Source organism: Empidonax traillii, unplaced genomic scaffold (assembly GCF_003031625.1).
Source record: "Empidonax traillii isolate 1590-97213 ecotype Southwest subspecies unplaced genomic scaffold, ASM303162v1 scaffold1356:size330773, whole genome shotgun sequence".
In the NCBI taxonomy this organism is placed as follows: Eukaryota; Metazoa; Chordata; class Aves; order Passeriformes; family Tyrannidae; genus Empidonax; species Empidonax traillii.
In genome coordinates this window covers 103,556-119,653 of record NW_020956549.1, presented here as the reverse complement: position 1 = coordinate 119,653, position 16,098 = coordinate 103,556, and the positions used below count along the sequence as shown (strand labels likewise).

The 16,098-nt window shown below is 57.7% G+C and overlaps 1 protein-coding gene across 1 annotated transcript; it reads right to left on the bottom strand.

Moving 5' to 3' along the window:
- Positions 1–5,896: 5,896 nt before the first annotated feature.
- TMEM200B (transmembrane protein 200B) lies at positions 5,897–8,030 on the bottom strand. The gene has a single exon (XM_027906812.1). It carries the CDS (start codon positions 7,869–7,871, stop codon positions 6,567–6,569), a length of 1,305 nt encoding a protein of 434 aa, XP_027762613.1. The 5' UTR covers positions 7,872–8,030; the 3' UTR covers positions 5,897–6,566.
- Between the last annotated feature and the right edge of the window lie 8,068 nt (positions 8,031–16,098).

The window sequence follows — 16,098 nt, the reverse complement described above, 5'->3', positions numbered from 1 at the left end:
TACCTTAAGAGGTGGTAGTGTCCCAGCCTTAGAGATGCAACTTGTAAAAAAAAAAAAAAAAAAAAAAAAAAAAAAAAAAAAAAAAAAAAAAAAAAAAAAAAAAAAAAAAAAAAAAAAAAAAAAAAGAAAACAAAAAAAGAAGAAAAAAAAAAGTAAAAATAAATAAAATAATTTAGTTGAGAAGATGAAGGAGCTTTGTAAAATTTTTTTAAGGCAATTGTGAATTGTCTAGGGTAGGCATTTACACTCTTCTTTATAAAAATAGGAACTTTTAAAGTTGGCAAATCTTTCTAGATCAAGTAGTGATGGGAGCTGTTATTTTGGATTTTCGTAGTGAATCAAAGGGAAAGTTGCTGTAGCGTTTAGACAGACCTAAGTGTTCAGTATTGCTTCTTGTATTGAATTTTTCAATAAATTTTCAAACAAAACTCTCTCCCTGGCCCTGAAACCTTTTTTTTCCTTCTTCTCACCCTCCTCCACATCTTTCTCCCCAGCCTGACTTCGTGGTAATTTGGTTTTTCCAGCCTAAGCCAGACCCACTGCCCCTCAGACGCAGCCGTGGCAGTGCCAGAGCTCTCCCAGCCCCATGCCAAGCTCCACCACCAGCATTTTCCTGGGCTCTTGGTGCCTTCAGACCCTTCAAACAGCTCCCACTGGGAGGGCCACCTGGGAGACCAAAGCCCCTCCAAAAAGGGCCAGAAGGGATTCCCAGAGTTTTCCCTCAAGCAGCATCACTTGATATAAAACCTCCCTTTTGAAATCCAGAATCCACCCAGGTGAGGTTTGTGCTCAGCAGCTGCTGCCCAGCCCCGAGGGAACACACCTGAACTGGAGCAGGGGGGAAATGTCACATCTATCTATTTTTTCTTGGTCCCATCTCCTTTTTTTTTTTTTTTTTCCTGGCTGCAGCAGCTTTAGGAGGGCCAGAAACACGGAGCAGAAAGCTGACAGGGCATCTTGGCCACCAGCCTGGTGGAGAACAAAAGCCAGCTGGCCCACTTTAGGGCTGCTGGAGACTGGGAACTGGCTGGCAGGAGCAGATCTGGGGCTGCTGTGGTACCACCCCCCGTGCCTCTGTGTCCCCAGGAGGCAGAAAGGGAAGGGGGACACACTAAAAGCACCACGAATTCCCATCGCTCCAGACACAGCCATCACCTCTCCCACCCTGCCCAGGGCCTCTTTGCTTCCAAGCCTCTCCAAGTATTAAATGTGAACGTGCTGTAAAGCCAAAATTACAGAGGAGACCCAGAAACCGACCCTGGAGAGTTGGGAATCTGCCACCACCGGAGCCGCTTTCCCGTAACGTGTCAGGGTCGTGATTTGCTCCCGTGATTTACTCCCATAATTTACTCCCAGCTCTGCAGTAGAGCTGAGTGTGCCACATTAACTCCCTGGGCCAGCACAGGCTGTGGCTCCTGCCCTGTCCAACCCCATCAGGGTCATGCCAAAACCAGCCCTGTCCCTTGGAGCTGGGGCTTGTGGCGCTCCCAGTACCTTCAGACAATGCCCTGGTGTGATGTGACAGCCAGGCACAGACCACAGCCCCCAAACCAGCGTGTCTGGGGTGAAACAACCGAGAAATGGCTTCATCCCTCTGCTCAGCTGCACTTTGGGGTGTCAGTCTCTTGCTCAGGAGGCATCAGCTGTGTCCCTACTTGAGCATCACCCAGGGAGCAGCTCTGAGCTGGTCCCAGTCCATCCCACAGCTCCCATGGCAATGTGGGGGTGTGTCCTGCGCCAGTGTTTCCTGGCAGAAACACCATCATCAGGCCTGGGACCCTCGTGGTGAGGGGACAGCGGGCTAACAATGGTCCCCAAGGGGCTCCCAGCCCGTCCCTGTCACGGACACACTGCGGGGACATCGGTGGGACCTGCCCCCACACGGCCCATCCACCCAAGACACGACACTTGGCTGGGCAGGAGCGTTGCCATCACCAGTGAAGGGACACCCCCAGCAAAGGGAACGCTGCAGCCCCACCCAAAATTCCCAGGGGAATTGTGCCCCCAGCTCATTTTCCCTGAGGGACAAACACAGGGACATCAAACACCCAGCCCTGGGGCTGTCAACCAGGACACCACCACACCTGGAAAGGCTTTTTCTTACAGCTCCCCCATTCCAGCCCCACTGGGTGGGTGTCCCAAGCCCGGGGTTACCCCCCTGACAGCCAGAGCAGGGTCTGTGTGTGTGTGTGGTAACTTTTGCCTGTGGCGTTTTGCCTGGCTACAAGCAAGGGAAAACATTAGACAAACAAACACCATGGCAATGCAGATGCAAATAAATAAAACCCCAAAGCCCAAGCCCTTGTCCCGGCCCCTCAGGAGGCAGCAGCAGCTCCCCCACAGCTCCCGGGGGGCCCAGTCCCAGCTCCTGGGTGGCCCCGGGCCACCTCCAGCCCCCAGATCCCACACCAAAGGCAATGGTTCCCTCTTGGAGGTCCCATCCTTCGGGAAGGAGCCACAAAAGCCATTTCCCTTCATCACCCATCCTCGTGTTTCCATCCCGGAGGAGTGGCCGTCACACCGGGAGGAGAAAGTTCCCATTCAAACTCCAGCTTGTTCCAGCCCTGGGCTATTTTTGGGTCGTTCCTCCCGTTTCAGGGGCTCAGCAGCCACTTGTGTTCCCAGGGGGTCAGTGCAGTGCCCTCAGGTCGGGGCTGCTCTCAGGGCTCCAGGGGGAATTGCATCGGTGGGGTGACTCTGTCACTTCCAACTGGGAGAGCCCAGCAGGATTCGGGGTCTGGGACAAACAGGGTGGAAAGGGAGGAATTACATTTGTCACGGGCCAGGTAGGACACACTGAGCTCCTTCACTGGGGAAATCGAGGCACGAAGGAAAAGTCAGAGCCAGGGATAGGGACTGACCTCCCATCCCATAGCGTTGGGTTCACTCCTGCTCCATCCCAACCCCCCCAGGAAAGCACCACTGCAGGACACCTGCAAGTCTGTGGGCATCCCTTCCTTTGCCTTTCCCTTTCCTATCCTTCCCCCTTTTTGCCCCCACAGTGGTTCCAAACGGACTCCCAGCCAAAGCCCTGGAGATTTGGGCTCCAGATCTTGCCACGCAATGACTGATAGCACCGGGGGGACTCTGGCTGGGGAGCTCAGCTCATCCCACCCCACCTGGATGAGCCCCACGAGGGTCATCCCACACCGCTCAGCCCATTTCTGCAGCGGGAGAAAGGTGCATAAGTAAAAAAAAAAATAAATTTAAGCAATTGCCCCCAACCCCACCCCAGCTCCAGCCCCATCCTGGTTCCCTCGGATACTGGGAAGCGCCAGGACGGGTGCTCTGGGCTCAGTGCTGGCTCATTAAAGCAGAGAAGAGCTTTGCATCACCATTATTGCCTTGGGTTTTTTTTAAATAAAGCAACAACAAACATCACCCTGTGTACTCTGCCAAAAGGTCCCAGGGGTTTTTCAGCTCCCCCCACCCACCAGGGCCATCCTGAAGCAGCGTCACCCCTCACAGGTCACACTGTCCCCGACACTTCCCAACACCTCGGCAGATTTACGGCCGCGATCACTGGCGGTACTGCAAGTGCAGAGCCAGGAGCAGGGCCCCCCCTTCCCGCAGACCTTAAATCTTAAGGAAGGACTCCTCGGCCAAGCAGACTCCTGGCTGTGACCCCGAGAGGAGGAGGAGGGAGGGAGGAAGAGCTGCAAACCAGCCCCAGGGCTGAGCAGCATCAGCTGTGGGGTGGGAGCTGATCGTCCCCGGCTGTGGCTGATTCAGGGTGCCCGTGGCTGTTGGGCTCCAAGGTTTGGGTCTGGATCCTTTGCTATTTGGAGCTGACTGTTTTTTGGCACGGCCCTTGTCTCTCCATGCCCCCCTTTTTGCCCCTTTGCAGGAAGTTTCTTGGGCTGGCACCGACCCTGCCCTGTTGGAGCTGAGCAGTCCTTGGCCCCAGCTCCTTGTAGAGCTGTTCGGGAGACTTGGAGGGTGTTAATGACCCCCCTGCAACCTGCACAACCTCCCCGGGGGGTGGAGGTGTCCCAGCAGCAAATCTGGAGCCCCAGCACTACTGGGGTGTCCCTGGGCATGGGAGATGCTCTTACACCTGTCTCACACACAGCCCAGGGCAGGCGTTTCCCCCCAAAGCCATTTCCCACATTTTATCCCATAGCTACGCCCCAGCCCTTTGAGGTGGGGGGTAACTGCAATTAGTGGGGTCTCTGGCCTCTCCAGTGTCCCTCCTCTGGCCCAAGGGACCCCAGAGCCAGTCCTGTCCAGGCTGGATATTTGGGACAACCCCACGATTTTCTTTGCTGGTGTTTCTGGTAAAAATCCCTCTTCTGTTGGCAGGAATCTCCTCCTGCACTGGGCACTTCCTGGAATGGGATATTCCAGTGGGTGAGAACAGCTGGATGTTTAATCCACAGTGTATCCAGCCTGTTCCTGGGCAGGACAGACCACCCAGCATTGCCCCTCGCAGGCTGCACAGCGAGAGATCTCCAGGGTTTCCAGGATGGTTTCACTTCCCACCCCTGCAGACGAGCAGGCTCAGCCAAGGGATCCATCCAGGGGGGATATTTCTACTTTCTCTTTTAATTTTTTTTTCCTAACCCAGCCCCATCCCTGCCCAGTTTATTCCCAGCACGCTGTGGGAACAGCATCCACGGCATCAATCCTCTGAATCCAGCACTGTTAAAATCCCACAGATCCTCTGGAAACGATGTCCACAGCCAGAGCTGAAGGTGAGGGATGCACAGATGACGCTCTCCCTGGAGAAGGCACGGGTCATCTCACCCTGCCAGATTAATTAATCAAGCAGCTTTGCATTCTGAAACAATCCCAACGTGGCTCAGAAGTCCCTCCCTGGAGGACGCTGCTGAGCTGGGCAGGAGGAGGATGGGGCAGGAGGAGGATGCTGGAGTGGGCATGTGGTCCAGGTAGGTTCCCCTGTGATCCAGCCACTTCCCACAGTCAGGCTGAGCCCCAGCCAAAAACTGAAGGGGAAAAAATGAAAACAAAACCCCCCAGTAGCTCCTGGTGCAGCTCCTTGTGGTGCTTCAGGCTCCAATTTCTTGCTGCTGGTTCCTGACTCGTGGCCCAGGGCCTGGCCTGAGCTCTGGCTGCAGCTGGTTGAGCCCAAATAAAAAGTTATTTTCGGACAAAAACAACCTCCTGGCCCTCCCTCTGGGATGCTGCTCCGGGGCAGACCCCGCCGGTGACTTTTTCTTGTTGCTGTTTATTGCCCTGAACCGGTGCCTAAATAATGTTGAGATTAAGCAGCCAAATAAATAGCTGAGCTGTGGGCTGGTATCGCTCCCAGCGAATCCTTCGGGATGCAACCGGCCCCAAACCGCAGCCTCCGGCTCCATCCCCGTCCCCTGCACAGGGGGAGCTGGGTCTGACCTCTTTGTGAGGGAAGCAGAGGCAGCTCTGCCTTGTAAAGCAGAAAAAAAAAACCACTGTGGGGGGTTGCTTTTTGAGAAAAGAGGGTGTTTTGCCAGAAAAGGCAGCCGTTCTGCCGGGATGTTTGGGTCTGGAGAAGGATGTTGATTCCAAAGCTTGCAAGGTCTGATGCTCTGTGCTCACTTCAGGCCAGGGAGAGGCAGAAGGAGAGACAGGAATAAAAAAAAACCCCAAACATTTCATGCAGATAAAACGTGTTTCAGCCATCCAGAGCTGGAGGGAGCAGAAGAGGATGGGATGAACCCTCAGCTCTCACCTCTCTGGCCTCATCCTGTGCAGCTCCTGTTCTGCATCCAAAGGGCAACAAATACCATGACAGCATCAAACCTGATCTGGCAAAACCAGCACTGACACTCACCCACCTCCCTGCCCCTTCACATCCTTCCTCCTGCATCCTTCATTCCACCAAAATCCAGCACCAATAAACCTGGATCCACAGACAGGCCCTGGGAATTGCTGCAGTCCGGGTGGGCCGCCTGCAGCTCCCTGGGCATTGCTTTTGCTTCCCTTCTCTCAAAAAAAAAAACAAACCAGAAAACCACCAAATCTTGAGCCCATCACCTCATCCTGCAAATATTCAGCAGCTGGTTATGGAGCATCCCTTCTCCAGCACAGCCTGGGGGGGGGCACAAGGTCTTGGGGACCCTCTGGACCGGCTGCTGCTGGCACTGCCCACCCCGAGCACCCCTTGGGAACAGGAGGAGGCGAGGCAGGACCACGTGGCATCCAGGTAATATTTAATAGCCCTGTCGGGCTTACGTGCTCTGGGCAAGCAAATTTTCCGGTGGGCTGAGACTGGGCAAGGGGCCACCACCACCCAGAACATCCCCCCACCCCAACCCCACTGAAATAAAGTGCTGCAGGGGCTGGTGAGGCTTCACCTGCCCCCACATCCCCATCCCACAGTTTACTGCGCCTCAAAGTGGGGGCTTCTCCAGAAAAGCCACCAGGAGGGAGGGCTTGTAAGGCCAAGGGCATCCACTGGGAAGGACATCCCACCCCAGGTGAGTCCTCCCCCTGGAGTAGCGCGTCAGGACCTTCCTCTTGGCATCTGCTTAAAAACGAACCCCTCCTGGATGGGGGATCCTGGGGCCGCTGGTGGGTTCAGGTGGCCAGGACGAGGGACAGTGATGTCAGGGTCCCCAGGGACGTCACACCTGCGTGCCCTGCTCCGTGCCCACCACCCAGGAGCTGGGCCGGGGCTCTGCCCGGCCCGGGGGCTCGCTGGGCTCCAGCAGCCGGTCCGAGGACTCGCCGGTACTTTCCAGTTTGGCGTAGCCCACCAGGCTGACATTGTCCAGCCTGGGCCAGCTCCGGTTCTTACGGTCCTTCATGGGGGCCACCAGCAGCACCCCCGGCCGGCCGAGGTCCAGGGATTTGGAGTGTCCCGGGGTGTGGAGCTGCACATCGGGGCCGAGATCTGCTGCCCCCAGCTCCGCCCCGGGGCACCCGCCATCCATGTCGATGATGGTGTGACCATCACCACCACCACAACCACCACCACGAGCATGGCCACGCTGGCCACAGGGTGTGACGCTGTCGCCGACGGAGAGCGGGGCCCGGGAGGGCCGTGGCGTTTCGGGGGGATGCTCAGCAGGGCCCACCCTCCCGCCAGCCCCCCGCGCCGCCGCGTCCAGCAGGCAGTTGTTGAGCTTGATGACGGGCAGCGCCAGGGCACCCACGGCCGAGCAGAGCAGGGACTCGGGCCCGGCGTGGCAGGGCAGGCCGAGGTTGGCCTCGGCAGAGGCGCCGGAGCGCAGGCTGTGCAAGGAGGCCGCGGGGGATCCCGCCGGGTGCCGCAGGAACTCGGCCATGGCCTGGAGCCGGTTGGGGCCGTAGCAGTCGGACCACTTGCTGCCAGGGCCGGGCTGGCAGGACAGGTCCACCTGGTAACAGCCCTCCACGCACTCGGCGTTGGCCTTGGGGCCGTCCCCGCGGTGGCAGTGCCCGTCCTCAGGGCCGGCGCCCTCGGGGAGCCCCCCGGCCATGCCGTAGAGCCCCTTCTGCATGAGCCGGCGCGTCTCCATGTCCCTGTTCTCGTACAGCATCGTGTTGGCGCAGATGAAGATGAAGAGCCCGATGCCCATGATGACGGGGCCAATCAGCTTCAGCTTCTCGCTGTGGGGCCCGTGGCGTGTGGCTGTCACCTCCCTCCTCGTGTCCCCAGCCACGCTGGCGTTGCCCGCTCCAGCCCCGGTGCCGCCGTGCCCCCGGTGGGGCCAGTAGCCCACCACGGCGATGGTCATGCCCACCAGCACCACCGAGATGCCCACCATGACGAAGGCTCCGGCCGGGGAGCGCATGCGGAGCTGCCCCTTCACCGGGCTCTCCGGGGGGGATTTGCGCCGCAGGCGGTGGCCCCGGCGCCGGGAGGGCACGGGGGGCACTGGGGCCTTGGGCACCCCCGGCTCCGGCTCCCGCAGGGGCCCGTTGGTCTCCGAGCTCTCCACAGTCATCGTCTCATCCGGCTGGGCCGCTCTTCCTGCGGGGTGGGAGGAGGAGAAGGTGAGGGGGTGTCACTGGAGGGGGGGGGGTGTCCGTGTGCCTGGAATGCTGGGAGTGTGGGGATGGCAGGAGCATGGGGAACACGGGGACACTGGGAATGGGAGGGTGCTGGGGACGTGGAATGGCAATGGGACACTGGGAGCGTGGGGATGCGTGGGGAGCATGGGAACACCAGGAGCACAGGGATGCCAGAAACACGGGAAGTACGGGGATGCCGGGGGTATGGGGGCCACAGGGACACTGGGAGCATAGGGATGGCAGGAACACAGGGAGCACAGGGATACCAGGAGCGGGGATGCCGGGAGCACAAGGGACACTGAGCCCACACGTTACAGCCCTCCCATGTCAGGGAGCAGCAGCTTTGCTCTCCCCACTTGCTCCCCATTTTCCTCAAGTCAGTTCTCTCTCCCCGCTCAGGAGCTGTGAAGGGCTGAGGAGCCTCCTCCAATGGTGCTCCCAAAGCCCCCAGACTCATCCCTCTAAAACCCTGGGCTGTGCAGAGAGCGAGGACAGCCGGGACTCCACTGTGCCACATCCCAAGCCATGGCTGGCATCGGGGCCCAAGTGACCTGTCCTGGGTCACCCAGTCCTGCAACACCTGCAGAAGGTGCCACCACCCAGTTTCCCTCGACAGGAGTGAGGGAAGGGGCTGTTTGTTCATCCCCTGGGGACACTGAGGCCTGTGGAAACTCAAAGGTCTGACAAACACACACCCAGAGCCCTCCCTGGTCACGCCCCACTTGTGATCCAAGCACGACCTAAAATCCTAAACCAACATCCCATCAGATCACAGCACCCACCAACCCAGCACACACAGGGAATTCAAGCCAAAAGAGGTGTTTTTCCAAATTTACTGCTGTCTCCTATTTCCCCTGACCTGCTCAGGGCAGCCCCGGGGTCCCGCCCTTGCACACATCAACACAAATCTCCACATCCAGGGATTTACAGGGTTTGATTTTGTCCAGCACCTTTATTTCCTAGAGGAGCAAAAAGGTGTGGAAGCTGCTGCCCAAAGCAGCTGGTGCCCAGCCCAGCAGGAAGTGTCAGCTGGGCACGGGATAAGCACTGCCCCACCACACTGGGAAGGCAAAAGCACGCCTTGAACACGTCCCAGACCAAAAACATCTTTAAAAAACCATAAATAACCTCCTGGTGACAGGAATCTGTGCCACTCACGCTGCGAGCCCAGCCGTGGCTGGCACTGGGGCTGGGGCAGGACGGAGCGTCCGAGCCTGATCCTGCTTCTCCTGGCACTGCCACAGCACGGGAATGCTGCCCTTGGGAGCATCCCAAAGAGAGCTGCAGGGTGGCCCCCAGCCAAGGGGTGCTGTGACAGGGGGTTTGTCCCACCACTGCATCTCCAATGGACAAGAAAAGCGTTGGGACAACACCCAGCCATGGATATTCAGCGATTAAAACCCAGGCACTAAACCCAAGGAGAACCCCCGGGAGGAAGGGGGGGGTGACCCCTCCAATTTTACTCCCCGAGATGAATGAAGTGCTGAGAGTCAGTGATCAGCATCCAAACAGCAGAAAAATAAGATATTATATCCACCCCCCCTCCCCCCCCAGCCCCAAGTCTTAATCATCTTAAGGTGTTATTAGCATCAGAGGGAAGGAATTAAAGATATGAGTTTCAGGATGACAGCGTGTTCCTGGCACAAGGCTGTCAAGCTGTGACAACTTCAATAAGGGAGATTTAAAGAGGGGAAAAAAAAACAAACAAAATAAAGTCCCAAACAAACCAGCCCAAACCCCAGGCCACTGCTGAGGGGAGTGTTAAGCTTTTCTGGGAAACAAGCTGATAATCCCACATGGTAAAAGGAGAAACACAATAAACCTAAAGCAATGTTCACCCTGAATGGAAAAATGAGGTTTTAAATATTTTGGTATTAAATGGAAACAACTGGACATTGAACACATCCCAAGACTGTGGATTTTTTGCCTCCAAATTCCTTGATTTAGGTTATGTCCCAGCTTTCTCTGATGGCCACCTTGGCTTTAACCTCTCTTAATGTTAGAGCAAACCTTTTAAATGCCTTGCTGGCTACTTAGGGATTAAAAAGAGAAAGAGCCCCTAAATCACAAGAGCAAAACAAAGGCTTCTTGGCACTGGCTGGGGGGAGAACATGAACCCCCCCAGGGCTCACGACCCCAGAGTCACACTGAACACGCAACAGCCACCTCCTGTTTTGGGCCTGAGCCTCAGATGTGCCTCTTTAACCCCAAATCTGCTGATATCTCTTCTAATACTTTCCCCCAAGCTCCTGTGGAGCCAAGGCCAGTGTCCATTGGGGCCATGAGCATCCCCTGGGGACCACAAGCACCTCCCAGGTCCCATCCAGGGCAACAGTTTGGATCCAGGTGATGTTCACCTGGGCTGCTCTTCCCACACTTTTGCCCTGGATGCAGACTGGGGTTCATCTGAGGGATCTGGGATGTTTAAAAATGGGTGCAGGAGGATGAGAGGTGCTCTCATCCCACCCACCCTACTCCCACAGGGTCCAGATCCACACTGGGGCTGAAACAACCCCCTTCCCACCTCCTCTCCTTCTCCCTGGGCACAGGGGGTGTAGGGGAGGAGGCACAGGAAGATCCTGATGATCTGCCTTCAGGCAGGGAATCCCTTCTCCCCCTCCACAGCCTCTGGCCACTATTCCTGCCCGGAATGCCTGTCCCTTATCTCCCTGCTGCTGCATTCTGAACTTGGAGCATTTCCTTGCTCATTGCTGGGGCTGGTTGTTCCCAGAGTTCAAACCCATTATTTTTATTAATAGAATCCCCAAGGTTATATAAGCCCTTTCCAAAAAGAAAAAAAAAAAGAATTTTTTTAAAAAAGAAAAGAAATACAAAACCCAGCGCTGCCATCCCCTCCTGCACCCTGCAGCTGCGGCATTCCCAGGAATGCATTGGAGCAGCAGCACCACACACAGTTTGGAGTGCAGGAATGGGGGTCCTGGGGGTGCTGCCAGGGCAGGGGGACAGGCAGGTGTTCCCAGCCACCTCCCTCACTGGGACCAGCCTGGAGGTTTTGATTGCAGGTGGAGAGGAATGCCAGTGTGGAATTGTAAATGCCATCCAGGGTGGGATGAGCGCTGCTCTGCTGCCAGGTTAAGCTCCCAATCCCCGCAATAAGCCTGGCATTAAAATAAACCCAAATATTTCTATAATCCCCCCCAGCACGAAGGCACTTGGGTGGCTCCACCCTCCCACCCCAATCCTCTCCCAACGCCTTCACAGACTGAGCTCCTAAAGTTTGACACTAAATCCCAACACATCTGACAGCAACAGAGCTGGATGGAGGGGAAGAGGAATTTGGGAAGGGTGTCCTGGGGATGCTCTGCCCCTGCCCCAACTTGAATTTGCATCATGCCAGGCTCCCAAAAATCACATTTTGCCTCAAAACCTCCCTCTGGTTGAGTGGTGAGGGGCAGTGCTGGTGCCTGGTGGTGCCACCCTGGTGCTGTGCCACAGGAGGTGCCACCCAGCTCGGCGATGGGCTGGAGAGTTGCAAAAATGCCTCCTGGAAAAGGGCCAAGGGCAGGAAGCTCTGAGGGCCTTCCCCTTGCAGGTTTATCCTCCTTGCCAGTTATCCTTCCAGGAGCTTTATATTTTTCTTGGCTCACACCTGGGAAGGGATTTGGGGTGGAACAGCCTCCACCACACAGCAGGGATTTAACACCCAGGGAGAACATTCCCATTGCTGTCCTGCCCTGCTCCAGCTTACAATCCCATCCTGCACCCAGGATCCCATCCTGTGGGTCATCTGCAGGATGTAAGAAACTCTGCCCTGGATGTCAGAAACACCCAAGAAATGCCCGACCAACAGAAAGCACCTCTTTCCCCCCCCTTCTTTTCCTGAAATATTGTGACTTTAAAGCAGCCTCTCTCCTGATTTTGGGAATAAACTGATTTTGAAATCACACAGCAAAGCCCTCAGAGGTCCAAAGGTCACGCCCAAAGCACCAAGCACAGCACAGCCCCCTCCACCTCCTCCAAGCCCCAGGGAGCCCATGGGGGCTGAGCTCCCCCAAATTCCCCCTTGGCAGGGAAAAGGGACCCAGGCAGCCAAGACCTTCTGGGTCCAAGGCTGTTTGCCGAGCTGCTGGAGCCCTCCCCTGCTCCCCCACCCACCGGGAAGGTGGGGAGAATGGGAATGACAGTCTGCGCCGAGATGTGGAGCTTAAAAATAACTCCCTTTCAGCCCAACCTCCAACGCCGCCCACGGCACGGGGCAGGAGGGACCACGGGAGCAGCACCCAGGCACCAGTTCCCTCCCCATCCCACCTCCCAGCCCGGCTGGAGGAGAGGCAAAGCAGGAGAGCAGCAGCAGTCCCGGTGTGAGGTGTGTCCCTCTGACCCTGCATTCCCACCTGTGTGGTGCCTCCTCCTTTCCCTGTCTCCTCACTTCAAATTCTCTCCCCTGGGCTACACATGAAGATCTCCAGAGGGAAGGAATAGGGGAAAGTGGGCATCTTCCCTGGGGGAGGTCTCACCACCCCAGCACTCACCAGCAGCTCCCAGTCCCAGAGGTGCAAAGCCACCCCTGTGCTCATTCCCGAGGGATAAAACCTCCCTGGGTGACCCCATCACCAGTGCGTTCCCAAAGCGGTGACAAAACCTGTCTCTCCAGCCCCAGCTTTAGCTGGGGGCACCCGTTAATCAATCAGAACGAAGTTCCCTCATAGAAGCTTCCACATAAACCCAGAAATAGTAATTATCACGGCGTGGGAAGGATTATCCCCCTTCTCAGAAGGAATCACCTTCTGGTCCTGGGCTGGGGGGTCTCACATCTGGTTCTCCCTGGGGTTGTGATAGATTTTCACCTTTGCTGCAGCACAGAAGAGTCCAGGTGAGATGACCCCAGGGTCCCAAACATCCCCCTGTTCCTCTCTCCATGGTAGTTTTCCTCCTGGTTTTCCCAGGTCAAGGATGGGATAGAGGAAGTGTTAACACACAACCATCCCCACCAAGCACCTGCTGACGGAAGCATCACCTCCACACCCTGCCAGGCTGTGGAGAAGCATCGTGCCAGCTTCCCATCTTCAGGTCACACATCCCAGACACAGCCAAGGAGCCACCAGGGCCACCACTGTCACTTGGAATACGATCCCGGACAAGCAGCTACAGGGAAAGGGGGTGCTGGGGTGGTTTGGGGTCACACAGGTCTTTTGCTTTCCACCCCTGGGCTCCCCCAGGTGAGAAGGTCCTGATGGGCAAAGGGGATGAGAGGAGTGAGAGCCACCAGTGCCACCAGCGGTTCCACCTCCATTCACCTTGACTTCTCCAAAGTCCTCCGTGCTCCCAAAAAACGGGGCCACGCTCTAAACTCTTCTCCTACCCCTCAGGCAAAGAAAGTGCGTGGAAACATCCCACTGATTACTAATTACCAGAGCCTGCCTTACCCAGATTTGCTCTGCTAATTAGACTAATCTCTCCGGCTGGGAAATGAGCTGCAGTCACCCGTGGAGAGGAGCTCACGCAACTTGCACGATGCTTTAACTCGTGTCAGACCCCTGCGATGGGATCGGGATCACAATTCCCGGCTGCTCTGATGGGCCATTGTTTAAGGAGACAATGGAAATGCCGCGGATTTGGTGTTTCTTCCCCCCAAGCCCATGCCGAAATCAGGACATCTGCATTGCTCAACTTTTTTTTTTTTTTTTTTTTTTTGATAGGAACCAGATGCAAATAATTAATAAATCCAAATTCAAGATAATGCAGGCATCTAAATTTAAACGGAGAGCGGGTTTCTAATGGCAGCTCTTTGCTCGCTTGGAGGAGGGGGAGGACTGGGGGGCTCAGGGGGATTTCCTGGGAGAATTCCTGCCTCTGGGAAGCAGTGCAGGATGGCTGGGCACCTGGCACCTTGCAAATCCTCACGGTCAAGAGAAAAGGAAGGAGAGGGGGAAAAAAAAATCCGTAGGCTGGGATTTCCAGGGAATTAGAACCAAACTCTTCCTGAATTTGGCACCTTCCCTGCTGCTCCTTTGAAAAATCCCTGCCAGCGTGGAGGGAAGGAGGGAGGGATGGAGTCCAGGGGGCTGCCAAGTCCTCCCTGCTCCCAAGGACGGCCCAAGTTACCCAGTGGGTACAGTCCCATGGACCCACATCCCACTCGGCCTGCAAGCAATGCAATTCCCAGCTGTATTCCCAGCTGGCATCACTCTTGCTTCCAGCTTTTCAAATGCCCCATCTCCCCCACTCTCTACCCTGCAAAAGTCACATCTCCCTGATTTCATGACTGAGGATCCAAACCCGCCTTGAAGGCGAGAGGGAGCCTTGCATCCTGCTGTGGTTGTTCCCCCCTCCACGTCACAAAGCTGAGCCCCCTGTGCCCACAGGCCCTCCCAATCCCAAATTCCAGGAGCTATCGGGATAATTTCCACCCACTTCTCCTCTCTCCAGTATCTACGTTAAACCCTTAGTGGCGATGAGCTGCGAGGCTGCTCCTCGCTCCAAACCCTCCTCCAGGAGCCTTGGGAAGTGCACAGAGGGCTGGGATTTGGGGAGCTGTGCCCCACTCCCGGATTTTGGCTGTGTGAGGGTGTGTGTGTCCATGTGTGGGCTCGCACACGAGTGTGTGTGTGTGTGCACATCTGTGCACACCAGGCTGTGTGTGTTGGGGTGTCCCTGCCTTGTGTGGGGTTGTGTCTTGTGCGTGCTCTGTGCCCGTGGGTGCCTCGTGGTCCATGGCCCTGGTCTGTCCATGGGTGCTGGGTGTCCGTGGGTGCCCAGTGTCCCTGGATGCCCGGTATCCATCTGTGGGTGCCCAGTGTCTGTTCATGGGTGCCGGGTGCTCCTGGACTCGTGGTGCCCACAGGTCCTCAAGTGTGTCTGTGGGTTCCTGGTGCCCGTGGATGCCCGTGAATGCCCAGATCCCCCCCGGGTGCCCAGGGCCTGCCTTGTGGGTGCCCGGGGCCAGCGGGGTGCTGTGTGCCCGCTGGCCCTCCCTGTCCGCGGGTGCTGGGTGTCCCCACGTGCCTGGCGCCCACGAATGCCCATACGAATTCCCGGTGCCCGCGGATGCTCCGTGTCCGTGGGCGCTCCGTGTCCGCGGGTGCCCGGCGCGCATCCCGCCCGGGCTCTGTGTGCCGGGGGTGATGGGGATGTGCACGGCCGGCGCCGCGTGTCCACATCCATACCCCTGTCCTTTCCCTGTCCCCCCCGGATCCCCCCCTCGGCCGCCCCGCCCGTCCCCCGCTGTCCCCGCACTCACCGGCGGCCGCCGCTCCGAGCCGGGGCCGGGGCCGGGGCCCCGGGGGCTGCGGGCGCTGGGCTCCGCCGCCGCGGCCGGGGCCATGGAGCGGCGGGAGGCGGTGGGATCCCGATTCCCGGTTCCCCGCTCGCCGCCGCCGGGACGTCTGTGCTCGGGGCGGGGGGGGCGGCGGGTTCCGCCCGGCCCCGGGTCCCGCCCCGGCCCCGCGGGGGGCGGAGCGCGGCGGCTTCGGGCGGGGGGGACACGGACGGGACGGGACCCCCCCGTGCCCCACCCGGTGCGGGCTCCGGAGGGGCTCGGGAGCCGCTTGCCGGCCGTGGGAAAGTTGCGATCGCCGCGAGGGATCGGTGGGATTTGGGATTTTCCCGGCTCCGAGCGGGGCCGGGAGCGGCGGGGGATGGAGGGGGCCGGGCTGGGATCTTTCCCCCGCCCCGCTCGCGGGTCCCCTCGCCCAGCGGGGACCCCAAACCCCCCCGCAGGATGGGCCGGGGGTGCTCCGGTGGAAGGTGTCCCTGCCCACGGCTTGGGGGTTGGAACTGGATAGTCTTTAAGGTCCTTTCCCACCAAACCGTTCCATAATTCCGTGATCTTATGAAACACTCAGAGCCCAGAGACCCTTCTCCACCCGCTGGGCACAGCCCCCCGGCCCCCCAGCCTGCAGTGCACCAGCAGATCCCGGTTCCAGCCAGGCCAGCCTGCCCTAGGGCTGGGGCTGCAGTGGTTTCCCTCTTCCAGCACAGGGAGTTCAGCAGTTGGGATAAAGCATTATCCCACGTTAATCCTGGCAGTGGAGGCGTTTGCTGCAGCCCCCCCAGACAGCGCTAGCGCAGGTTCCAGAGGCACTTTCTCCTCCAGGCACTTTGTTTCTCCTCCTCTGAACTCTCCAAAAATACAACAGATCTCTGCTAGCCCCAGGGACCATGGCACAGTATTCCCATCCCCACATCCCTGTCCCCACA